The sequence below is a fragment of the Oncorhynchus gorbuscha genome, linkage group LG18, assembly GCF_021184085.1.
Source record: "Oncorhynchus gorbuscha isolate QuinsamMale2020 ecotype Even-year linkage group LG18, OgorEven_v1.0, whole genome shotgun sequence".
Taxonomy (NCBI): Eukaryota; Metazoa; Chordata; class Actinopteri; order Salmoniformes; family Salmonidae; genus Oncorhynchus; species Oncorhynchus gorbuscha.
The window spans coordinates 70,269,315-70,297,222 of NC_060190.1; the positions used below are offsets into that span (position 1 = coordinate 70,269,315).

At 42.8% G+C, this 27,908-nt stretch overlaps 2 protein-coding genes across 3 annotated transcripts; one reads left to right on the plus strand and one right to left on the minus strand.

Annotated features, from left to right (window-relative positions):
- Nucleotides 1-4,203, plus strand: irak1bp1 (interleukin-1 receptor-associated kinase 1 binding protein 1). The gene is made up of 4 exons (XM_046311625.1): nt 1-314; nt 1,601-1,666; nt 3,567-3,697; nt 3,770-4,203. Exons 1-4 carry the CDS (start codon nt 24-26, stop codon nt 4,017-4,019), a joined length of 738 nt encoding a protein of 245 aa, XP_046167581.1. The 5' UTR covers nt 1-23; the 3' UTR covers nt 4,020-4,203.
- Nucleotides 4,121-27,766, minus strand: si:dkey-261l7.2 (uncharacterized protein LOC569751 homolog). Of its 2 annotated transcripts, none has more exons than XM_046311628.1 (7): nt 27,548-27,766; nt 25,424-25,561; nt 24,932-25,021; nt 23,925-24,019; nt 23,584-23,744; nt 5,358-5,471; nt 4,121-4,656 (listed from the first exon to the last, which is right to left on the minus strand). In XM_046311628.1, exons 2-7 carry the CDS (start codon nt 25,549-25,551, stop codon nt 4,561-4,563), a joined length of 684 nt encoding a protein of 227 aa, XP_046167584.1. In that variant the 5' UTR covers nt 25,552-25,561; nt 27,548-27,766; the 3' UTR covers nt 4,121-4,560. The 2 variants fall into 2 exon arrangements, with proteins under 2 accessions (XP_046167584.1, XP_046167582.1); XM_046311626.1 differs by having other exon boundaries at nt 25,424-25,556; nt 27,548-27,765.
- Between the last annotated feature and the right edge of the window lie 142 nt (nt 27,767-27,908).

Here is a 27,908-nt window from a genome sequence, read left to right on the forward strand (position 1 = left end):
GCGAGTTTAATTTGTGTTCCGCCATGGCTATCAGTCCGTCTAGAGTTTTCGCTGCTTTATTACCCACCGCGGAAGATATTTACCGGGACGAAAACGAACCAGGGATGGGGGGACACACGGTTACCGTTCAGCGAACCCAGAACAGCGCGCGAGAGGTCCAGGTGACTGGGAGCGCAGAGGTGTCGTGCCCAGCTGACCGCGCTACTGTTTCCGTTAGTTTCAAAAACAGCAAGGAGTCGGTGAACGACGTCACCAACAGCATCTCGAGGAGAGTAGAGTACATTCTACAGACCCTGAGACAACACCATGTCAAGGTAACTTAAGAGTTCATACAACCATAGACATCCTATTAAATTATTAGACGGGCTATATGTCATAAAGCCTTTAAAGTTCCAGAATGGCTTTGAAAATGGCAGCCATATTGTTCAGGGACAAATCCAAAACAGTCATTGGAATGAATGGCAGTAGAGATGTAATCCTGATTATACTTATGCAGAAAAATAAAAGTAAGGCATGTGATATATCAGAACTGGTGTAATAGAATTGTCAACCTAGAATAGTCATACAATTATAAATACAGTTTATAAGTGTTTTATACAAATGTTCTGTATAAATATCCTCTAAAATGTGTAAACAGACCATACATGTATACATTTTAGTTCTTGGAAAGCTGTGAGTGCTATTGTATGATACAAGTATTTCTTACGACTACTTGATACAGGTGCTTGTTACAAGTATTTGATACAAGTACTTGTTGCATTTACAACTTGTCTAAGTTCTTGAATCAACTGATTTCCTCCAGTGTATGTATGGGTGTGGATTAACTGCATTGTTTGAATGGAATATTGGCATATTGGCAGTTAATTATAAAAATAAATATATGGAATCATTCCTCTAAAACTGTCTGCCTAGCTAGCTAACAAACATACAGTGCAGATACATATTTCAAATTCATTATTTTACACATATCATATCACAGCACTGGCAAACCAGGGTTGACCAACTCAATGTTTTTTTTGTTTGGACCCCAGCAGCAGCTAATTGGGGATCCTAATAAATACAAAACAATGACCAAAATGTCTGACCTTTATCCCATCATATGAAGGATCATGTCTATTCTAGTATTATAATTCCTAATTATATTAGTTCAAATAACTTTTAATATGGATATATTGGCATATAGGCCTAAAACAATTCAATAGGATATCTATTGCTATTTGTTGGATAGGTAATTTCATATCCCAGCTGTGAAATTCAGTATTTCAACTCCAGGCCTCCAGTACCCCCAAAAGCACAATTTTCTTTTGTAGCCCCGGACAAGCACACCTGATTCAACTTGTCAACTAATCATCAAGCCCTCAATGAGTTGAATCGTCTGCGGATACAACTCAAATGTGTGCTGGATTGTTTGGGGGTACTGGAGGACAGGAGGTGGGCAACTGGTGTAATGCAATGTCAGTGACATTGACAGACAGACACAGGGCAAACATACAGTCAGTACACTGACTGACTGACACAACTGTCTAATCACTATTAAGTAGGATGTTTGAAGATTTCTCTCCTCCCTCCTCTCCACTCTTCTTCTCCTCTCACCCTGCAGAGGGAAGAGTTGACAGTGACGAGACACATCTACAGAGCTGATGACCTGTATCACATGGAGGCTCTGGTAGGTTCCCTGTGCTGAAATCCCTAAATTTGTATGTACAGACTGAAGTAGACCGTGCATTAACATGGGAAAGGAATGGAGACGGGTCTATGAAGTGTTGGGAATTATATTCTAGTCCATGCCTACTATGAGAAGTCCAGCAGATAGTATCAATCATGTGCAGCTCACCCTGCACTAACATAAATAACATGAGCATATCTACTTCTGCTAAGCGTCCCAGTAAAGCAATAAAAACAAGTAAGCATCCCGGAAGAAAAGTGCTAAAAAAAATAGCCCACGTTAACATCATGAAATCCGTGGTGGAAAAAGTAACCAATTGTCATACTTGAGTAAAAGTAAAGATATCTTAATAGAAAATTACTCAAGTAAAAGTGAGTCACCCAGTAAAATACTAATTGAGTAAAAGTCTAAAAGTATTTGGTTTTAAATATACTTAAATATAAAAAGTACATGTAATTGCTAAAATATACTTTATCAAAAGGAAGAGTAAAATAATTTCTAATTCCTTATATAAAGCAAACCAGATGGCATCATTTTCTTTTTTTTAACGGATAGCCAGGGGCATGCTCCAAAACTCAAGACATAATTTACAAACAAAGTATGTTTTTAGTGAGTATGCCAGATCAGAGGCAGTAGGGATGACCAGGGATGTGTTCGTTCTCTTGATAAATGTGTGAATTAGGCAATTTTCCTGTCCTGCTAAGCATTCAAAATTCAACGAGTACTTTTGGGTGTCAGGGAAAATTTGTTGTAAAAAGTACATTTTCTTTTGGAATGTAATGAAGTAAAAGTAATCAAAAATATACAAAGTAAAGTACAGATACCCCCCAAAAATTACTTAAGTAGTAGTTTCAACCACTAGGCTACCCTGGGGTGGCAGGGTAGCCTAGTGGTTAGAGCGTTGGACTAGTTGCAACCGTTGTTCTGCCCCTGAACAGGCAGTTAACCCACTGTTCCTAGGCTGTCATTGAAAATAAGAATTTGTTCTTAACTGACTTGCCTAGTTGAATAAAGGTAAAATATATTTAAATACTTTACACCACTGCATGAAATCAATAATTTGCTAGTAACAGATTAATTTCTCGCTATATCTGTGGTAGCAACACATTTTACAGACAAGATAGGGGCGGCAGGTAACCTAGTGGTTAGAGCGTTGGGTCAGTAACCAAAAGGTTGCTAGATCGAATCCCTGAGCTGACAAGGTAAAAATATGTTGTTCTGCCACTGAACGAGGCAGTTAACCCATCGTTGTAAATAAGAATTTGTTCTTGCCTAGTTAAATAAAGGTATATTGTATGACCTCTTATACACCAGATTAGGCCAAGCATTTGTTACTGTGGTTTTCCTAGATATGGCTACCATATTGTGATCACTACGTTCGATGGATTTGGATACTGCTTTCAAGGACATTTCTGCAGCATTAGTAAAGATGTCATAAATACATACATTTGATGACTTAATTCCTGTGCTGTTTTGTAACTACCCTAGTAGGTTGGGTGACTGATAACCTGACCCAGGTTGCAAGCACTGGTTACAGTTTGAAGCTTTTTCTTGAGTGGGCAGCTTAATGAAAGCCAGTCAATGTTTAAATCACCCAGAAAATATACCTCTCTGTTGATCACATGCATTTCACACATTATCCATGGGGCAGCAGGTAGCCTAGTGGTTAGAGTGTTGGTCCAAAAGGTTGCTGGATTGAATCCCCGAGCTGACAAGGTATAAATCTGCAAGTCAGTTAAGGACAAATTCTTATTTTCAATGACGGTCTAGGAACAGTGGGTTAACTGCCTGTTCAGGGGCAGAATGACAGATTTGTACCTTGTCAGCTCGGGGATTCAAACTAGCGACCTTTCGGTTACTAGTCCAACAATCGTACCGCTGTGGGTGTGTGTTTTTACAGGTGATGGTGGTGTTCTCAGACTTTGGTCAGATGGAGAGAGTGTGTATTGTTCTGTTGGAGAAGCTGGATAAGAGTGTGTGTGTCAGCACACCTCACTTCTACCACAGTGAAGAGTGTCTCAGCCTATTGAGGTAACACACGCACACGCACATGTACACACACTATACTATCATAATAATGTGTGTGTGTGTGTGTGTGTCCAGGCGGAGCGTGTGTGTAGCAGCAGTAGAGAATGCTCGCCTGAAGGCGTCTGAGATGAGCAGCATGCTGGGACAGACTCTGGGGCACCCCCTACTGGTCAGAGAGGAAGAGGCCACGGAGAGAGATGGAGGGAGAGAAGGAGGAGAGGGGAGGATGGGGGAGGGGGTACACAGGCCTAGCATCAGTGCGACCTCTCGTGTGTTTGTCACCTTTAACCTCCGACACAAAGACAGAACCAGGAAGAAGATTTGAAGACTACATTACCCATCTACCCAGTCAGCACAGTGCAAACACACACTCCCTCACAATCACACTGTAGATATGAAGACAAAGATGAGGATGGACAGTCATTGTTTTGTTTAGAATAATATTTATTTAAGCTTTTCCTCAAAGCTTCTGTCCATAAACATGAATGTCAATAAATTATGTAAATGTGCCTGTTCTTGATTCAAGTTTGAGGTCTTTATGATAATGAACTGTATTATATTTTCTGTCTTTAATTTTGTTCTGATATGAAATACTGTATGACATCTTCAATTGTGTAGTGGTTAAAACAGTGTAGGTGGGTAAACGCTGATCACCGTTTGCAGCTATTAAAATAACGCTTCCTATATTTTCAATGCATTTTTCCGTAGTAGGTGGCTAAAGGCGTAAAAGCCTTTTCCCTTCCACTAAATCACTGTGTGAAATTAAATTGATCTTGTTGTTGGGGCACAGAGAGAGGAGCTGTCCTTTTCTTTACATCTACCGTCCAGTTAGGTGTCCCACTGACACACACACTCTGTGGTCCCTGTCAGTCTTCAGGGAAGATCTCTTGGAGCCAGGGCTGCATGATGAACCGCTCTCCATCAAAGTGTGTGAAGTACTGTTCTAGGGTGGGGATTTCCGGCTGGAACACACGCACACACACGGAGGTTCAGCTAGGGTTAGGTGTGTATACGTACGTTTGAGTGTCAGTTTGCCTTCAGAAAATATTAAACCCCCTTGACTTTTTCCACATTTTGTGTTAGACTGAATTTAAAAATGGATTATTTTGAGATTGTGTCACTAATCTAGAGGAAAACCTGGTAGCACAGGCAAAAATCCTAGAGGAAAACCAGGTTCAGTCTGCTTTCCAACAGACACTGGAAGACAAATTCACCTTTCAGCAGGACAACAACCTAGCCCAAATCTATACTGGAGTTGCTTACCAAGACGACATTGAATGTTCCCGAGTAGCCTAGTTACAGATGACTTAAATTGGTTTGAAAATCTATGGCAAGACCAATTTGACAGAGCTTGAAGAATTTTTAAAAGAATGATTGCCAAATATGGTTTAATCCAGCTGTGCAAAGAAATTAAGATATTTACCCAAAAGACTCACAGCTGCAATTGCCTCCAAACGTGTATTGACTTGGGTTGAATACTTATCTAATCAAGATATGAGTGTTTCATTTTTCATTAATTAAAAAAAATATATGTTTGTATTTTGTGTAGGCCGTTGACAAAATATGACAATTACATCCATTTTAATTCCACTTTGAAATGCAACAAAATGTGGAAAAAGTCAAGGGGGTTGAATGCACAGTGAGTGTGTGTTCGTGTTCCTACCCTGGTTCCAGTGACCCGTTCCAGCCTGGTCTGAGGCAGGTATCCCACTAGGAGAGAGGAGGGGCCAGGACCACTGAATAACACCTTATAGTGGGGGGTGTTCTCTGCGTTAACCTACACACACACACATACACACAGTGAGAGGTGAAGGTCAAATTCAAGCTAGAATTCTTAAAATGGATTTAACTGCCACTTCCATGATATTACAGTACAACAAGTCCCTCGGACATCATTGCACACACGATAGAACAGTAGCATGTAGGACCCATTGCAATTGTTATTACCATGACGCTCCCCAGCTCGGTTTCGTCAACAAAACAAAAACGTCGATGGGGCGGACAGTGCCAGCGTTTTTCCCTACTGCGGATTCCATCTTTAAAGAGGAACTGCCCCTGAAAACCAAATTCTCCTTTTGAAAACAGCCCATGTGGCATCGATATAAGAGTCTAGAATGTATTCTAGTGTCAAAATTCACTACAAAGTCTAAATTGAAAAATTTGTCATAAAATTCAGTCTCGTCCAAAACTTGAGTTTTGTAAGTAAATTCACCATGACTTACTTGAGGATTTGGTAATGCATGACTTACATGCCCACTTTTGCGAATTATACAATTGTCCAGTGACAACACGTTTGTAGTCCGCCCCCAGTTGCCATGTTGTGAAGTCTGCAACACACACGTCACCCGGCAAATAGGTGGTAAAATGGGCTTCCATAAAGTTGGCACAAACTTACAGTGCATTTCAACAATATTGCCAGATGACCAGGAATAGATTACATCAGACAGGTTCACATCTGTGATTGGTGTTGGTGAGTACGTTAGCTAAGTGGACAGTTCGGACTTAGAATATGTGGACAACTACAAATACCTAGGTGTCTGGTTAGACTAAATTCACCTTCCAGACTCACATTAAGCATCTCAAATCCCAAAATTAAAATTGGCGTCCTACTTCGCAACAAAGCATCCTTCACTCATGCTGCCAAACATACCCTCGTAAAACTGACAATCCTACCGATCCTCGACTCCGGCGATGTCATTTACAAAATTGCCTCCAACACTCTACTCAACAAATTGGATGCAGTCTATCAGAGTGCCATCCGTTTTGTCACCAAAGCCCCATATACTACCCACCATTGCGACATATACGCTCTCGTTGGCTGGCCCTCGCTTCATACGTCGCCAAACCCACTGGCTCCAGGTCATTTACAAGTCTCCGCTAAGTCCCGTCTTCTCAGCTCACTGGTCACCATAGCATGCGCTCCAGCAGGTATATTTCACTGGTCACCCCTAAAGCCAATTCCTCCTTTGGCTGCCTTTCCTTCCAGTTCTCTGCTGCCAATGGCTGTAACGAACTGCAAAAATCACTGAAGCTGGAGACTCATATACAATACAAGTTAGTGTGGTAGCCTCCTGTTGCCTAGCCATGCACAAGGGGCTATCAATAGGGATGTAGCTGTAGCGCCCCATGGTTGTGGAATTGTAGTAACTTACTAACTTAAAGCACCAGCTGTCAGAGCAGCTCACAGATCACTGCACCTGTACATAGCCCATCTGTAAGTAGCCCATCCAATCTACCTCATCCCCATACTGTATTCATTTATCTTGCTCCTTTGCACCTCAGTATCTCTACTTGAACATTCATTTTCTGCACATCAATCACTCCAGTGTTTAATTCATTTAATATACGTATTTGACACACATGATTATAGTGTGTAAATGAACAGCAATTAATATTCAATAGTCCTCACCTGGGATTTGAACTCACAACCACTTGGTTCACAGTTTGCCAATCTCCCTGCTATACCACCATGTACTGGTTAATCTTACCATTCTCATCATTGAATCGATTTAATTATTTCAGCAATTTAACACCTTTCAGTATAGTTGTCTAATGTTTGTGGGGCATGTTGACCCGTTTTAAATGATACTCCTGAATCACTATGGTACATTTTTGAGTGTACTTTTAACAAAGCTGAGATTTACTTCAAAGTGTGTTGACCTTATTGCTTACAGCCTTACACCAATCAAGTTATTTCCGATCTACACAAGTGCCTGAGGAGCAGGGGGTAGGATTTCTTCTGGACAGGACAGCACCCAACTATACTGACCCAATAAGCACATGTCCTAGAGATATCCCTTTTTGGGACAGTGGTTGTTTGTAGACTACAGGAAACGGAGGGGCGGGCACACCCCCATCCACATCAACATCGATGGGGCTGTAGTGGAGTGGGTCGAGAGCTTCAAGTTCTTCTGTGTCCACATCACTAAGGAATTAACATGGTCCACACACACACGTACGTGAAGAGGACAATACAGTGCTTCTTCCCCCTCAAGAGGCTGAAAAGATTTGACATGGGCCCTCAGATCCTCAAATAATTCTATAGCTGCACCATTGAGAGCATCTTGACTGGCTGTGTCACGGCTTGGTATGGCAACTGCTTAGCATCTGACTACAAGGTACAGATGGTAGTGCGTATGGCCCAGTACAACACCGGGGCAGAGCTCCCTGCTGTCCAGGACCACTATACCAGGCGAAGTCAGAGGCAGGCCCTAAAAATTCTCATTCTCCAGCCACCCAAGTCATACACTGTTCTCTCTGCTACTGCACGGCAAGCGGTATCGATGCACCAATTCTGGAACCAACAGGACCCTGAACAGCTTTTGCCCCAAGCCACCTGCATTGACCCTTTTTTTGCACCAACTCTCCTGGACTGACTATGCATGCACACACATACACACACAAGCTGCTTCTTCCATCGATCCTAGTAATTTTAACCCTACCTACAGTGTATTTGGAAAGTATTCAGACCCCTTTACCTTTTCCACATTTTGTTTTTCAACTCAGCCCCCATTGAAGATACAGTGGGATATTAGTTATGTTTCACTTCCCAGGGCTTCCACTAGATGTCAACAGTATTTAGAACCTGTTTTGAGGATTCTACTCTAAAGGAGAGGCTCATAAGGGCTCTTTGAGTGAGTGGTCTGGCAGAGTGCCACAGCCTCGGTCTGGCGCGCTCACGTGAAAGGTAGCTACGTTCCACTTAATTTGTACAGACAAAGGAATTGTCCGGTTGGAACATTAGTGAAGTTTTATGTTAAAAACATCCTAAAGATTGATTCCATACTTAGTTTGGCATGTTTCTACGGGCTGTAACGGAACTTTTTGAACTTTTCTTCCGACGTTCGGCACGGCCTGAACGCACATTTGGATTTGTTTACCAAACGCTAGCGGAACCCCAGTCCAAGAAAGGATAATTATCGAACAAATCAAACATTTATTGTGGAACTGGGATTCCTGGGAATGCATTCAAATCAAATCAAATTTTATTTGTCACATACACATGGTTAGCAGATGTTAATGCGAGTGTAGCGAAATGCATTCTGATGAAGAACAAAGGAAAGTGAATATTTATAATGCTATTTCTGACTGTTGACTCCACAACATGGCAGATATGGCTTGTTTTGTTGTCTGAGCGCTGTACTCAGATAATCGCATGGTGTGCTTTTTCGGTAAAGCGTTTTTGAAATCTGACACAGCGGTTGGATTAAAGGAGAAGTGGATCTAAAATTCCATGCATAACACTTGTATCTTTTAGCAATGTTTATTATGAGTATTTCTGTAAATTGATGTGGCTCTCTGCCTATTCCCCCTCAGGAAACTAAAAAGATTTGGCATGGGTCCTGAGATCCTCAAAAGGTTCAACAGCTGCAACATCGAGAGCATCCTGACCGGTTGAATCACTGCCTGGTATGGCAATTGCTCGGCCTCCAACCACAAGGCACTTGCGTACAGCCCAGTACATCACTGGGGCAAAGCTGCCTGCCATCCAGGACCTCTACACCAGGCGGTGTCAGAGGAAGGCCCTAAAAATGGTCAAAGACCCCAGCCACCCCAGTCATAGACTGTTCTCTCTACTACCAGATGGCAAGTGGTACCGGAGTGACAAGTTTAGGACAAAAAGGCTTCTCAACAGTTTTTACCCCCAAGGTAACCAATGGCTACACGGACTATTTGCATTGTGTACCCCCCCCCCCCCCCCCATCCCGCTTTGCTGCTATTCTCTGTTTAGCTTATATGCATAGTCACTTTAACTATACATTCAAGTACATACTACCTCAATTGGCCCGACCATCCAGTGCTCCCGCACATTGGCTAACCGGGCTATCTGCATTGTGTCCCACCACCCGCCAACCCCTCTTTTTACGCTTCTGCTACTCTCTGTTCATCATATATGCACAGTACATTATACCTTGATGTACCTCTGTACATTATACCTTGATGATATTTTACCGCCCCAGAAACCTCCTTTTACTCGCTGTTCCAGACGTTATAGACGACCAATTCTTATTGCTTTTAGCTGTACCCTTATTCTACTCCTCCTCTGGCGATGTAGAGGTGAATCCAGGCCCTGCAGTGCCTAGGTCCACTCCTATTCCCCAGGCTCTCTTTTGACGACTTCTGTAACCGTAATAGCCTTGGTTTCATGCATGTAAACATTAGAAGCCTCCTCCCTAAGTTTGTTCTATTCACTGCTTTAGCACACTCTGCCAACCCGGATGTTATAGCTGTGTCTGAATCCTGGCTTAGGAAGACCACCAAAAATTCTGACATTTTAATCCCAAACTACAACATTTTCAGACAAGATAGAACTGCCAAAGGGGGCGGTGTTGCAATCTACTGCAAAGATAGCCTGCAGAGTTCTGTCCTACTATCCAGGTCTGTACCCAAACAATTTGAACTTCTACTTTTAAAAATACACCTCTCTAAAAACAAGTCTCCCACCGTTGCCGCCTGCTATAGACCACCCTCTGCCCCCAGCTGAGCTCTGGACACCATATGTGAACTGATTGCCCCCCCATCGATCTTCAGAGCTCGTGCTGCTAGGCGACCTAAACTGGAACATGCTTAACACCCCAGCCATCCTACAATCTAAATTTGATGCCCTCAATCTCACACAAATTATCAATGAACCTACCAAGTACCTCCCCAAAGCCTTAAACACGGGCACCCTCATAGATATCATCCTAACCAACTTGCCCTCTAAATACACCTCTGCTGTCTTCAACCAAGATCTCAGCGATCACTGCCTCATTGCCTGCATCCGTAATGGGTCAGCGGTCAAACGACCTCCACTCATCACTGTCAAACGCTCCCTGAAACACTTCAGCGAGCAGGTCTTTCTAACTGGTACCGTAGGTGTGTCCAGACTGTTGACTGGTACTGTAGGTGTGTCCAAACTGGTACCGTAGGTGTGTCCAGACTGTTGACTGGTACCGTAGGTGTTCCTTCTGTCCAGGTGGGAAAGGGCAGTGTGTCCTGATGTGTTGACATCCCAAGATGCTTCACACCACAGTCTGTAGAGAGGTGAGATCAGAACCCACAACCCCCTCCCCAGCCATCCCACTAAGGTGTCAAGATACACAAATAAACCCACCTCCAGGGACAGCTTATTTTCGTTTTTCAAAACACACACAGTTGATTCCATTCTGAGACCGGGCTGCCCATTGGGGGATCATCAGTCAACAGGATTCATCACAGGTAAACAAAGTGATGTCAGAATCTCTATGGCAACATGTCCCGCTGTCCACCAACACAGTAAACATGATTCATCACAGGTAAAAAATGTGATGTCAGAATCTCTATGGCAACGTGTCCCGCTGTCCACCAACACAGTCAACAGGATTCATCACAGATAAACAAAGTGATGTCAGAATCTCTATGGCAACGTGTCCCGCTGTCCACCAACACAGTAAACAGGATTCATCACAGGTAAACAAAGTGATGTCAGAATCTCTATGGCAACGTGTCCTGCTGTCCACCAACACAGTAAACAGGATTCATCACAGGTAAACAAAGTGATGTCAGAATCTCTATGGCAACGTGTCCCGCTGTCCACCAACACAGGAAACAGGACTCATCACAGATAAACAAAGTGATGTCAGAATCTCTATGTCAACGTGTCCCGCTGTCCATCAACACAGTAAACAGGACTCATCACAGGTAAACAAAGTGATGTCAGAATCTCTATGGCAACGTGTCCCGCTGTCCACCAACACAGTCAACAGGATTCATCACAGGTAAACAAAGTGATGTCAGAATCTCTGTCCACCAACACAGTAAACAGGACTCATCACAGGTAAACAAAGTGATGTCAGAATCTCTATGGCAACGTGTCCCGCTGTCCACCAACACAGTAAACACCAATCAGATGTAGAAGTGTAGACTGCAGTAGACTAAATCAAATCACATTTGTATTGGTGACATACATATATTTAACAGATGTTATTGGTCACATCTTTAGCAAATGTTATTGGTCACATACACATATTTAACAGATGTTATTGGTCCATATTGAACAGACGTCATTGGTCCATTTTTAACAGACGTTATTGGTCCATTTTTAACAGACGTTATTGGTCCATTTTTAACAGACGTTATTGGTCCATTTTTAACAGACGTTATTGGTCCATTTTTAACAGACGTTATTGGTCCATTTTTAACAGACGTTATTGGTCCATTTTTAACAGACGTTATTGGTCAATTTTTAACAGATGTTATTGGTCCATTTTTTAACAGATGTCATTGGTCCATTTTTTAACAGATGTCATTGGTCCATTTTTAAACAGATGTCATTGGTCCATTTTTAACAGATGTCATTGGTCCATATTTAACAGATGTCATTGGTCCATATTTAACAGATGTCATTGGTCCATTTTTAACAGATGTCATTGGTCCATATTTAACAGATGTCATTGGTTCATATTTAACAGATGTCATTGGTTCATATTTAACAGATGTTATTGGTCCATATTTAACTATCTCTCCCTTAGGGAGCTCCCTCCTGTTGCCCCAGCCCCCAGCACTATCTCTCCATGAACCTGTTCAGCCACCAGCTGTTACCTTTCAGACTGTGCCATATACCAGTTAGCATGTTAGCATGGTGTAGCGGACATAGGTAACAGCTATCAGACTATGCCATGTACCGGTTAGCATATTAGCATGGGGTAGTGGGCATAGCTGTTACCTTTCAGACTGTGCCATATACCAGTTAGCATGTTAGCATGGTGTAGCAGACATAGCTGTTACCTATCAGACTGTGCCATGTACCAGTTAGCATGTTAGCATGGTGTAGTGGCTCTGATCAGGCCCTACACCCAAACAAGGGCACTGCGTTCATCCACCTCTGGCCTGCTCGCCTCCCTACCACTGAGGAAGTACAGTTCCCGCTCAGCCCAGTCAAAACTGTTCGCTGCTCTGGCCTCCCAATGGTGGAACAAACTCCCTCACGACGCCAGGACAGGGGAGTCAATCACCACCTTCCGGAGACACCTGAAACCCCACCTCTTTAAGGAATACCTAGGATAGGATAAAAGTAATCCTTCTCACCCCCCCCCCCTTAAAAGATTTAGATGCACTATTGTATAGTGGGTGTTCCACTGGATGTCATAAGGTGAATGCACCAATTTGTAAGTCGCTCTGGATAAGAGCGTCTGCTAAATGACTTAAATGTAAATGTAATCGACCTGGCCGGGGTATCCTGGAAGGATATTGATCTCATCCCGTCAGTAGAGGATGCATGGATATTTTTTTTAAATGCCTTCCTAACCATCTTAAATAAACATGCCCCATTCAAGAAATTTAGAACCAGGAACAGATATAGGCCTAGTTTCTCCCCAGACCTGACTGCCCTTAACCAACACAAAAACATCTTATGGCGTTCTGCATTAGCATCGAACAGCCCCCGTGATATGCAGCTGTTCAGGGAAGCTAGAAACCATTATACACAGGCAGTTAGAAAAGCCAAGGCTAGCTTTTTCAAGCAGAAATTTGCTTCCTGCAACACTAACTCAAAAAAGTTCTGGGACACTGTAAAGTCCATGGAGAATAAGAACACCTCCTCCCAGCTGCTCACTGCACTGAAGATAGGAAACACAGTCACCACTGATAAATCCACCATAATTGAGAATTTCAATAAGCATTTTTCTACGGCTGGCCATGCTTTCCACCTGGCTACTCCTACCCCGGTCAACAGCACTGCACCCCCCACAGCAACTCGCCCAAGCCTTCCCCATTTCTCCTACTCCCAAATCCGTTCAGCTGATGTTCTGACAGAGCTGTAAAATCTGGACACCTTCAAATCAGCCGGGCTAGACAATCTGGACCCTTTCTTTCTAAAATTATCTGCCAAAATTGTTGCCACCCCTATTACTAGCCTGTTCAACCTCTCTTTCGTGTCGTCTGAGATTCCCAAAGATTGAAGAGGGGGATGACCGCAGCTGCTTTCCAAAGGGGGGGGACACACTCTTGACCCAAACTGCTACAGACCTATATCTATCCTATCATGCCTTTCTAAGGTCTTCGAAAGCCAAGTCAACAAACAGATTACTGACCATTTCGAATCTCACCATACCTTCTCTGCTATGCAATCTGGTTTCAGAGGTGGTCATGGGTGCACCTCAGCCACGCTCAAGGTCCTAAACGATATCTTAACCGCCATCGATAAGAAACATTACTGTGCAGCCGTATTCATTGATCTGGCCAAGGCTTTCGACTCTGTCAATTACCACATCCTCATCGGGCAGACTCGACAGCCTTGGTTTCTCAAATGATTGCCTCGCCTGGTTCACCAACTACTTCTCTGATAGAGTTCAGTGTGTCAAATCGGAGGGTCTGCTGTCCAGACCTCTGGCAGTCTCTATGGGGGTGCCACAGGGTTCAATTCTTGGACCGACTCTCTTCTCTGTATACATCAATGATGTCGCTCTTGTTGCTGGTGAGTCTCTGATCCACCTCTACGCAGATGACACCATTCTGTATACTTCTGGCCCTTCTTTGGACACTGTGTTAACAACCCTCCAGGCAAGCTTCAATGCCATACAACTCTCCTTCCATGGCCTCCAATTGCTCTTAAATACAAGTAAAACTAAATGCATGCTCTTCAACCGATCACTACCTGCACCTGCCCGCCTGTCCAACATCACTACTCTGGACGGCTCTGACTTAGAATACGTGGACAACTACAAATACTTAGGTGTCTGGTTAGACTGTAAACTCTCCTTCCAGACCCATATCAAACATCTCCAATCCAAAGTTAAATCTAGAATTGGCTTCCTATTTCGAAACAAAGCATCCTTCACTCATGCTGCCAAACATACCCTTGTAAAACTGACCATCCTACCAATCCTCGACTTTGGCGATGTCTTTTACAAAATAGCCTCCAATACCCTACTCAACAAATTGGATGCAGTCTATCACAGTGCATTCCGTTTTGCCACCAAAGCCCCATATACTACCCACCATTGCGACCTGTACGCCCTCGATGGCTGGCCCTCGCTTCATACTCGTCGCCAAACCCACTGGCTCCATGTCATCTACAAGACCCTGCTTGGTAAAGTCCCCCCTTATCTCAGCTCGCTGGTCACCATAGCATCTCCCACCTGTAGCACACGCTCCAGCAGGTATATCTCTCTAGTCACCCCCAAAACCAATTCTTTCTTTGGCCGCTTCTCCTTCCAGTTCTCTGCTGCCAATGACTGGAACTAACTACAAAAATCTCTGAAACTGGAAACACTTATCACCCTCACTAGCTTTAAGCACCAACTGTCAGAGCAGCTCACAGATTACTGCACCTGTACATAGCCCACCTATAATGTAGCCCAAACAACTACCTCTTTCCCTACTGTATTTAATTAATTAATTTTGCTCCTTTGCACCCCATTATTTATTTCTACTTTGCACATTCTTCCATTGCAAATCTACCATTCCAGTGTTTTACTTGCTATATTGTATCTACTTTGCCACCATGGCCTTTTTTTTGCCTTTACCTCCCTTATCTCACCTCATTTGCTCACATCGTATATAGACTTGTTTATACTGTATTATTGACTGCATGTTTGTTTTACTCCATGTGTAACTCTGTGTCGAACTGCTTTGCTTTATCTTGGCCAGGTCGCAATTGTAAATGAGAACTTGTTCTCAACTTGCCTACCTGGTTAAATAAAAGGTGAAATAAATAAATAAATACATAAAATAAGTCTCTTTAACGATACCTACATGTACATACTACCTCATCAATAAGCCTGACTAACAGGTGTCTGTCTGTATATAGCCTTGCTACTCTTTTTTCAAATGTCTTTGTTGCTTTATTGCTATACTTACCCACACACACACACCTTTTTTGGGGGACCATTGGTTAGAGCCTGTAAGTAAGCATTTCACTGTAAGGTTTACACCTGTTGTATTCGGCGCACGTGACAAATAAACTGATTTGATTTGCAAAATCATCGGATGTTTTGGAACTATTGAACTTAACGCACCAATGTAAACTGAGATTTTTGGATATAAATATAACATTTATTGAACAAAACATGTATGTATTGTGTAACATGAAGTCCTATGAGTGTCATCTGATGAAGATCTAAGGTTAGTGATTAATATTCTCTCCATTTCTGCTTTTTGTGACTCCTCTCTTTGGCTGGAAAAATGGCTGGGTTTTTCTGTGACTAGGTACTGACCTAACAATCGTTTGGTGTGCTTTCGTCGTAAAGCATTTTTGAAATCGGACACTGTGGCTGGTTTTACAACAAGTTTATCTTTAAAATGGTGTAAAATACTTGTATGTTTGAGGAATTTAAAATTGTGGGATTTCTGTTATTGAATTTGGCGCCCTGTAATTTCACTGGCTGCTGTTGAGGTGGGACGCTAGCGTCCCGAATATCCCAGAGAGGTTAACCAAAGCCAAGTTGGTTTTGTTTTCTATATCGTCTCTGGTTTAACTAAGAGCATTGTACCTATGTTGAGGAGTTTTCTTTTAGTACAGTACTTGGAGGATCAGCATGACTGGGTGGCAGAAGAGGGAGGAGAGGCAGTGTGAGAATAGACAGGGAAGACCCTCACTGGGGAAGAGGTCAGTGGTTGAGGAGGAGGAGCCATGAGGTCATTCTCCGAACCAAATAATATCCAATATTGTGAACCACTAACCACATACTTTGAGATACAGTTTGATTGAAATAAAATACCTTTTACTCTGTCAGTTTTGGTGCGGGTACAATAAATAAATGACTTCTCTCCATCCCTCTGTCACTAATATGCGGTGGTGAAGTTCTCTGCTCAGCTGACAGAGACAGCAGATACAGTCCATTCTGTTCCAACTAGGTTACCGTTGCTCTTCTCTATGCACATCACTCTGGGGACTTCCTGCAGGTAACCATGACTTCCAATCACCCCTGTAACTTCAACATTAGTGGTACTGAGAGTTCCTCTAATTTCTTTGAAGGCATTCTGCCATAGGATATTTGACATGTGGAGAGGATGATGACCTGCTGCTGTCTATTGGTTAGAAAGATGGTTCTATACTGAATGTATGTGACAGTCATTGCTAAACAATATGATTAGTGTAGGTAAGGGATGAAGTGAGAACCTATAGAAGGATAGCTCTCCTCGAAGTGGGTTGGGCATGACATGACAGCAGGCTGTTCAATACTGAGCCATGCTGACTGACAAGTGGTGTTGATTGGTACAGGGCAATTTCATTTATTTGACTAAATGACTATCCATAGTTGCCTCTTGATACAGCCACGGCAGTCTTAAAATGGACTGTTACCTTGGAATGCAACTTTAAGATGTTAAAAAAACATTTGAACTCCAATTGAACTCTGACATTTCCTGACATCTTATTTTCTTCTCTCTCACTCCAGTTATTCTCAGGAGACAGGTCAGTGTGTGTAGAGGGAACACGGTTTGACCAGGTGGAGTCAGGCTTCTACTTCATTGCCCTGGACCACTATACCAACAAGGCAGAGGACGCCAAGTTTGGACCAATGAGTCACCAGCTTATTTTATGCCTTACAGTTCCGACACATATCGCGCCACCTTCCTTAAACTCCAGTGCCATACTTTTGTTTATCATTTTACCAATGTCTATGGATTGTACAATGATTTGAATTTGGGACATTGACTATATACTAAATCTAATTCCATTTCCTATACTGTTCTGGCCTCTCTATAGATTATGCTGATTCCCTGTTGTAAGAACCTGGAGATCTCCACTGTTTCTGAGGGAGGTGACCACAAACAGTGCCTGGGACACCTTCCAACGCTACTGCTGTCTGGAGAACAGCCAGAGGGTGGTCAAGACATCTGCTGCAACTTCATCTTTAGTGTGTCAGCTCTGCTGCACCTGGGAGCTGAAGGTATGGCACCGCATTCCCAACAGTCATGTATGCTAAAACATATCTGTGTGCTCCTTTATGCATTTCTTAAAGAGTCAATCAGTAGTTTAAAGAACAACAAAGTGGATCTCCCAGCCATGTTTCAGTAAAAAGCTGCGGGATGGGTCTGGAGAAATTTAACCACCCTCTAATTCATAGACAGAGCTATGGAAGCAAGAACCGACCATCACGCATCCTTCAATATTTATTTATTTTTGTTGGAGGAGACGAAAAAAATTCGAAAAAAAGAAAATCAACAACCTCTGACCCATAGAAAACAAACATGTACTTTAGGGACATATAAAATCATTTTTAGGTTCCACGCATTTTTCTTGGACCTCATCCAAAGGATTTTGAGAAGGATGCGAGGGGTTAAGGAGAGATGAATTGGGACAGAGCTCACTTATTCTGTTTGCACTGATATCTTTGTTCTACTTGTGTCGTTTCCACAGATGGCCCTGGTTTACTGATGACATCTGATCCGACTCTTCCTGCAATTTGACTCCTGCATTACTAACTTTATTCAATAAAACTTCCAATGCCAAACGTCCAATGCCAAATTTAAATGAGATTGTCTATAAATTACAATGGTAGTTCCCAATCAGACAATTAAAAATCGGTTTTCCTCAGTGCAATGTTTGGTGAATGCATGGTGTCGTTTTGTCCTCAGTCCTCCTTTGAATGCTGAGTGTACTGATTCAGTTCTAAAACAACCATCAAGTCCATCCTCATCTCCAACGGATTATCCGGTCTGCTGAGGGTCATTGGCTGCCACCTGCCCTCCATAGAGGTCCTGCACGATTCCAGGGCAAGGAAGAGACCGCCGCCGACCCCTTCTACCCTCTCTTCCAAAGACTCCTCTCTGGCAAAAGGTTCAGGTTAAATCACGACCAAAACCCTGTCACCTTGAACAGTTTCTTCCCCCGGTGGCGTGGCCCTCAGCAACCGGCCAGCTCGGCCACGACGATCCTCTCATCCATGGACTTCGCACTATTCATCCACAGATTACGCACCCTACACTATCATCCCTGAACTGCACATCTCTTACATGCATCATTTATAATGTAGCTTATAAATGTTCATATAAGCTACATTGCACGTGTGGATCCATGGAAATTCTGCATCTATATTCAGTTTATTGTACTGGATGAACTGTAGCAGATTCTGCCCTTTGTGTTCTGCTCTCCCAGGACCCGTCCTCTGCTCACTCGACCACATTTCTCTCGACTCAGTGTTTGCTTGCGCAATGACGCTTCATCTTCTCGTGCGCCATCTCATACACGTTCAACTTTTTAATTGGATTTGACAACATACACCTAGTGGGTGATAGAGGACAACAATGTTAAGCTCGAGTGGACAAGTGACAGCATGGAATTCAAGTAAGGAGATGGACAGGTGAGAGCCTCAGAAGAGAGAATCTCCATTTAGAAAAAATGTGTACCCCTGACCATATGACTGAGAAAACGTAGTCAGATTAAGAGAGCTGCTCTTTGGGGCGATCCATGTCTCCGTCAGGGTCAAAAAGTATAGGGACTGAAGGGCAGCAAAGGCTAAGACGAACTCAGCGTTCCTGACCACAGATCAGCAGTTCCAAACAACACCAGAGACCAGAAATTTCACGTGGTTTGTGCGCACAGGGTACACTAAATTAGAATGGTTGCAGTCAAAAGGGTGGAGGGCATCTGTAAAGCCTACAGCGAGAAGAGCGAACTGGGATAGGAAACACAGTTTCCAAAGCTACAAAAGAGTAAAATGAGAGAACCTGAAAATAACTAGGTAAAAATAGTCAATTGAGAGATTGGTGTGGAGCCTTGCCCACTTTTCCTTCCTCAAATATATTTCTTTATTTTACTTTTAGATTTGTGTAATTCTTGAGAATGTTGATATTAGTGCACTGTCAGAGCTAGGAACACAAGCATTTCGCTACAGCCGCAATAACATCTGCTAAATATGTATATGTGATCGATAAAATTAGACTTGATTTAACACAGCAGAACAGTCCATTTTGGCGATAGCCTTAGTTGAGATGAATCCGCCGATTACAGCTGCTGAGAAAACAGGAGACTGAAGTACTAATGGCCTTGCAAAAGGTGAAGAGCACACCTCCCGGTACTAATTGCTGATTGCCTAGGTTGACATGTCAATCATCTGCAAGTTAACAGCAGTCTGCACACCAAGTAGGCAGCACTTCATGTAGATGGCCCTAGCTAGCAAAGATACATTGACCAAACAACAGAGACAATAAATTATACTTACCACTCCTGGAGATATCAGGAGTCTTTATTTTAACCTTACTTTACCAGGTAAGTTAACTGAGTACACATTCTCATTTATAGCAGCGAGGGAACACTTACAGGGGAGAGGAAGGGGGATGAATGAGCCAGTTGGAAGCCGCGGATGATTAGGTGGCCATGATGGTATGAGGGCCCGATTGGGAATTTAGCCAGGACACCGGGGTCAACACCCCTACTTTTACGATAAGTGCCATGGGATCTTTAGTGACCACAGAGTCAGGACATCCGTTTAACGTCCCATCCGTTAGACGGCACCCTGTGAGTTGAGCGGTTGGAAATCATTTCGTCGGGGCTCTACGTCCTTTCCAACCACTACGCGCTCACAGGAAAAAAAACTAAAAACTGCCACTCCAGTCATTAAAAAAACAAAAACACAATTTAACCATCTATTTTTCTGACTACATGGACCTACCATTTGATTTTAAAGTATTGAAACATTGGTAAACCATGTGAAAAGTATTTTAATAAAACATGACTGTAAGGTGTTCATCATTTCAAATAGGCTATATTAATATGACATGTAGCCTATTTTATCAATAATAGAACAAAAAGGTATCAGTTTATGAAAAAAGTGTTTCAGTTTATAAATACTTTGCTACAATGACAGTTATCTACACAGCTCTTTCCTTTATTTTAGCATGTGCACGTAGTAAGTACACCATCATGCTTTCGGGATACGTGTCTTTTCAGATTCCCAAATTATTATTTAGGTTGTGGACACTACATCACTGCACCCCCTCCCTTGATCTTAATCTTTGTAAGTCACCTTGATTTGATTTGCACCTGTGCATTTGATCAGTTTCTTTATGAAAATATTTAGCAAACTCCATGACAGTAACTAAAGCAAGGGGCTATTAGCAGCACGCAGCCTACGAATGCATGCGGGGCCTGGCATTCCCTGATCTGGTGAAGTGAGCGCTACTGGAGCGGGTGAGAAGGCCGATGCTCCAGCCTTTGGGGATCACGCTCAGCTCATATGGTCTGCACAGGGCAATGTCCCCAATTACTGCCCTGGGATATTTTGGGGGAGACCAGAGGATAGAGTGCCTCCTACTAGCCCTCCAACACCATCTGGTATCCCATTCGGAGACCAACCAGGACCAAACCTGCTTAGCTTCAGAGACAAGCCAGCAGTGGGGTGCAGGGTGGTATGCTGCTGGCTATAGAATGATAAGTATAGTCAGATAAACTGATGCCTGACACAGACATGTTAGCGTGGTGGGAAGACCATGAACCAAGAGGGTACTATGAACCAAGAGGGTACCATGAACCAAGAGGGTACCATGAACCAAGAGGGTACCATGAACCAAGAGGGTACCATGAACCAAGAGGGTGTGAGTACAAATTCCAGGTGAGGACATTCTGCTCAACCTTAGTAATGCTTGTGTACTGAAACAGTCTTAAAGCCTAGGCATTAGTTTCTTTGACCATTTTGAACCAAACTCAGAAAAGTGTGTGCACGCATTAATAAAAGGCCTGATATAACAGTTGTGCATGTAGAATAACCCCATGATGTCTGGGCACTCAGCCAATACTTGACAGAAACTAACTGGTTCCTCTTAAGTTAACTGGAAACAGAGTAAAGGTTATATCCTGCACATAATTGATAAAGCTATTGTTCTGTCTGGAGCCTGTTTCTGGGCCAAAGAAGCATGTTTTGTGTGCGACCAGTACGACCATACATGATCTGGGCCGACAGTCAAAGGCACATGAGCTACTGTTAGAGGAGGTATGCCTGGAGTGACTTCCTGTCATTCTGGCCCCTATTGTCCTCACTGAGTTGTGACAGACAGAGGCAACCTTTTCACCCAGTCCAATCACACACAAGGTCACGTGTTTTGCAGATGCTTGCATGGGGTAGCTTGACTGTATAAATGCTCCTGTACTCTTTGTATAGGAGGCTCTCACTCCGTCTCACCTGCGTGGGGCGACCAGCCTCCGCATTATAAATGTAATACTTTTTGATTTGGCCTCTACTCGTTATTAGCTAAAGGTAGAATTTCCACAACAATGTTCAATAATATTTCCCTTTATAAATGAACATGCACAATATAATCATCTACGACTCTACGTCAAAGTGTCTTAAATATGTACATTGAAAATACTATGCTAAAAGCACTGTGTGGGAGTATCCTTAACCTTGCCAACAGAAAAGAAAAAAAATAGAGCCATGAATGGATTGATGGTTCACCAATCAGGGCCTTGATTGGCTCGGCAACAAGGAACGATATGTAATGAAAACAACATTTGGGGGAGAATGTTTTTGGAACCATCAGGTGACAACCAATAAATAAAAAAGGTATTTTACCTTTATTTAACTAGGCAAGTCAGTTCTTATTTTCAATGACGGCCTAGGAACAGTGGGTTAATTGCCTTGTTCAGGAGCAAAAACGACAGATCTGTACCTTGTTAGCTCGAGGATTTGAACTTGCAACCTTTTCGGTCTAACCACTAGGCTACCTTGCCGTATTCTTGCAAAGTTCCCATGAAAACGTGTCTAGAACATTGATATATTACATTCCGAGATCATGGTAATCAGGTTCTATTTAAGTTCTATGTTCTATAAGTTCTATTTGACGTGGGAATGGAAACATTCCTATGAAAACGTTAGTTAATGACCTAATGAGACTCCTAAAGGAACATTCTCAAAGCTCCTCCTGGAAGGAGCTTTGAATTGGTCAGTAGCCGACAGAGTGGTTTGCTTCTGCATCTTATATCTGTCTGTAGTTATTGAACTCTGCCTCCTGGACCCATGGGTTGAGGCACACTGGCATATCCAGGATGGAGTGTCAGGCACGCCACCCCTCGTGCCTGCACCTGGCCATAACATAGATGTAAGGGACTTCATCACCCAGTGGAGAGTTGAATATAGAACCTCACCCAGAGAGCTGTGCAGGTCAGTGTGTGGTTAAATAGACGTGATTCGGGAGTCCCATAGGGCGGCACACAATTGGCGCAGCGTCGTCCAGGTTTGGCCGGCGTAGGCCGTCATTGGAAATAAGAACTTGTTCTTAACCGACTTGCCTAGTTAAATAAAGGTTGAATTAATTAGAATGCCATTCTAGTTCTGGTTAGACTCTACACAAAACCTATTTGTATTTGCTAGTTAAGTGTAGACATACTGTCTTTATAAGCACATCAATATATTTACAAATGTTTTGTCTTTGTAACATGAACACACCCATAGATTTTTGTTGATAAATGGATCTACGCTCAAGCTGGGCAATGTTTGTGCAATGCCATCATATAGCCTACCTCTGTAGGGATATTAGTCGTTTTGGGATTTCTCCCCCAGGAAAAATATCAGTCGACATAAGAGCCAAAACTAGCCAGTTATAGAATATTGTGTTGTATGACAGCTGAGCTGACTGAAGACCACAGGTATTCAACTTGCAGTTGATATTGTTACCATGGTTACATGTCTTTACATGCAATGATGAAACTTTGAAAAAAGTTAAGATTCGTTCTACAACACCTTGCTAAGAAAGTGTGTCTGATGAAACACATTCTAGATCCTCGTTCTTGCCATCTTGGCATAACTTTGATTTGACAGAGAAATATCTATCCCCAACCTATGCTAGCTAACTGCTGTCAGCATGGCAAAACACAAGGTCAGCGCAGGCTGTAGCCTACATAGAACTCAATTAGCTGACCATCGAGATGACGAGTCAGTCAGAATGGGAAAAGTCCTCAACTTCAAAACTTCTTTCCATAGCAAAGCTACCTCCTCATTTGGGTGCAACCTGCTCATCCACTCTGGGGGGGCTCGGAGCTCTGGGTCCCAGCTGACGATCACCCCGATCATGTGACCATTCCGCTCCATGACGACATCACCCACACGCAGGAAGACGAAGGGGGGGCGCGGCCTACGGACCGACCGGGAGGCTGGGGGTATAAAGAGAGGATATGTGGTAAAGTAGGATGAGAGAAGAAAAAGGAGAGGAGAAAGGAGAGGTTCACACCAATCAGACCAGTACAGTAACAGGAAGTAAACCTGCAGAACCAGTCTGGATTTTCTCACCTTCATTCCTGACTGGCAGACACACCAAGAACAAACACACACACCTCCAAAGAAGCCCAGGTCGTTGTCTTGCAGCATGACCTCCAGAGCAGGAGACTCTCCAGGAACCTCTCCCTCCTCTTCCCCTCCCACCAGCACCCTGGGAGTTAGAGACAGACAGTGTTACCATAGTTGCTTCCAAAATGTCCTGTGGGGCCTGGGTCCGTCTGCAGGTAGCGGATACTATAAGCTGGTGTATAATATAACACGAGAGTGGGGTAAATTTAGACATTATTTTTATGCATCACTCCGTCAAGGGAATAGTGTCCTTTCTAACAAAGATAATCTACATCCATTTCAGGATGTTGTGTATCCCTGGTAATAATCAGAATGAATGTAAACACTACCATTTTGAAAACATGCCCTGTTAGCTCATATCCCAGCGATAATGCCTTGCTTTACGCCTGGGAAGAATACACTTTTATTTGCTCAACTTGCTATTGACTCAACTTACCAAGGCAAACACTGACTATATTAGCCCACACAGCTACAATGATGCACTTTAATGCTAGTTTTAGGAACTCATATTGAAGCTTAGAGACCAACTAATGTATAAAATGATATACTTTGGTTTAGATACAAGCATCATGAAAACTCCAACATATTCATTCATTTGACTTTCTTACTTAGCACTTTCCCACATGTTTTTTTCCCTTCAGACTTCATGAAATGATTACCTCTTCCTAAATATTTGGTGAAATTATGAATTATGTGTATGGTTTCCTAGAAACATGGGTGGCTCAACTTACCTGACTCACCCCAACAGCAGGTGGATCAAACTACATTTCTGGATGACCGAGTGTCTGCTGGTTTCTGTTTTTTCCCCTTTGTGTCCAATTAAGACCCAGACAACAAGGTGAGGGGAGGTCCTAACTAATCAATTACTTTAATTGATCAAATAAGTACAAGGGAGCAGTGAAAACCCACAGACACACAGTCCTCCAGCAAAGAGTTTGACACCTCTGCTATAAGGAGTAACGCTGTAGAATTACTAGAGGGAAATGTGACGTACGTGATTCTATCCATAAGGTCTGCGATCCACTCTGTCCAGACAGTGGTGTTCAGGTAGGACTTCCTCCACTCACCCCACATACCCAACAACCTGGTCGAGACAGACACATTAATAACCCGAACCTCTTACCCCTAACCCCGGCCTAACTCAGTCCAGGTGGCAGTGTTCAGGTAGGACTTCTTCAACTCAACCTAGATACCCTGGAGCCTGGTAGAGACAGACATAATAACCATAACCCTGACCTCTAACCCCTGATCACAGATACCCAGAAAACTGCAGTAAAAACAGAAACATTATTAACCCTAACCCCACACCCTGCAGTCAGATATTTCACGTATAATATTAGAAGAATAAATGGTAAAAGAAAAGCTCTTATATGCTGTGCCATGTTTGTCGCTAGATTTAGAGAGGTGGTGGCTCTCAGAATGGTGAAGGGGTGTGCTTGCAGATGAATGAGTGCCATGCCATTAGGGGGTCTGAGCGAACCGTTACCGTTTGGTGGCGTGGTAGCGCTGCGCTACGGACGCTCCGGTCCACCGGGAGATGAGGTACTGGGCTGGTAGTGCGGAGAGCAGTAGGGTGAGCTGCAGGATGGTTGCCACTGTTAACTGGGGCATCATGACACCTGGCCTTACCAGACGGAGAACAGGACAGAATTATCAGTAGGCTAAAATGGTTGGTGCCAGCAGGTAGGTATGCCTGCCGTAGGCTATATAAATAAATAAATCATTTGAGCATAAGTTCAATTGAGTTTTAGTCTGTTTTCTTTCATAAATTGCAACTGAACAAAGCAGGCCATGACTATGAAAAGTGTGTATTCTGAATCAGGTGTGGATGTAAAAAAAAATTATCTTCTTTTAAATTAAAATCTTCAATAGCCAATTTGACAGGCAGTTTGGCTCATTTCAGTGACGAAGACGAATAACTTAGCAGACGTTTCTGATTAATAAACAATGCCATGCTGGTGGGTGGTAACTAAACTTGGGCGGTATCCAGATTGACATACCAACCTTGTGCTATACCGGGATAGTCGGTAATACCAGCACTGAAGACAAGGGACGTTATTTTCTAATCCCCCAGCCTCTAATGCAAAAGGTTAGCAATGCTATAAAGTGCATGTAATATCCCATAGAGAATGCTAACTAAATACTAATGAGCGCATTGTCAACATTTTATACAGTCTAACTATTTTCAGGACAGACAAACCAGCTCAAAGTTATACAAGTAACTCAAAACATGCTACTCACAAATATTAGCCAGCAAGGCTCTAGATCCAGGAGGGGATTCTCAGCTGTTACCAAACTAAGCTTGATTTTGAAAGCTTACCACTTAGCTAAATGCTACTACATTAGCAAACCAAAATGCACAACTGCAGAGAATTTAGCACATTTTAGTAAGTTATCGAGCTGGCAAACATTTCCTTGTGAATTCCATACTGTAACTAGATCACCAGGCGTGTGTGCGCTGCACAACTGAGTGACTCACAAGGCACCATTCTCTCGTCATTGTGTGTTTGTAAGCAAACACCATATCACTTCAAAATGAAAAATTGTGACGAGAAATGAAGAACGAGATCTTTATCACCTAACGTATTGCATGTTGACTGCAGGGATTTACTTAAGATGTAGCTACAAATATTCACATTTATTTAAAAAACTGCAACAAATGAGTTTAAATGATATTGAAAGAACCCGTAGAAATGTCCAAATATACAGTATACCGCCCTAGCCTAGTGGTAGCATTAAAATAAAACCCAGCCCTGAAACTAAAATGTAGGTTGAAAACGATTTGTATGTCATATAATAGGAAAAGAAAGCGCAGTCACATGGATTTGCATGAAGTGGGCAGTTCAGGTTTATCATACTTTGAACCATAAGTCATAATTTTGTCATTGTGCAACATCAGGGTAAGCACTGGCAATAGTTTAACACGAAAAGGTTGATTCCTACTGGTGTGGGCATTTAAACAAACAAATGATATTGTGAATCAGGGAAGGAATATAGTGGCTTTATTCATCATCCACCTGCTTCAGAATAACAAAACATTAACACTTGCTCCTTCCATGACAGACTATCCAGGTGAATCCAGCAACAACCCCTGAATGGTGTTAAATACCATTCAAATTAGAGTAGATGAGGGGAGGAGACCAGTAAAAGAAGAATGTTGTATGTGTGCCATTCAGAGGGTGAATGTGCAAGGCAAAATCTTTAAGTGCCCCTACCATGTTCTGTCCACCCTGATTCAGGACACACCATTTTCATAGTCATGGCAAGCTTGGTTCAATAGCTATTGGCCAGAGAACACCGAATATCCAATATAAAACTAATTTGACTTCGGTGCTCATGGTCCGTTTCTTATTAATTGATTACATTTTGTTACAGTTCAACTGCCATATGGAAACATAAAACATAGTCCTATTCTATGCAATAACTTTTTACGGTTATCCACTCAAAATCAAACTTTATTGGGTCACATACACATGGGTTAGCCGATGCTTGTAAACCCATAATGCATTTTTTCCCCCCATTTAGAAAATAACACACAATTATGCTATAATGACACAAACCAACTGACAGCTTTCTAAACCTAGCAGACATATTGGAACCCTTATCTTACCGTGATTACAAGAAATCCCAAGGCAAATCAACTTTTAAATAACTATCTGTTTGACATCGTTCCTGAGGAAGTCAACTTGTAAAGTCTGTTGACAGCAGTTGTGCGGGACAAGCCATGGCGCGAGGAGAAACAGCTCAGTGGTTTCGGTGTCCCTCGGTAGTTATATTTACATAAATACACTCTGTATGCAAGCGCACCTGCATATTTACATTTACAAATTTGTCAATATCGCGTGTCCAATCCCTGCAGTCCACGAAATACCGGCGCGCCTCGCCACGTCAGGAATGCAGGAACCAATGGGATGCTGGAGGGAGGGGCGTTCCTGCAGACGCAGGAATGCCCACGTGCAGGAACGTAGTAT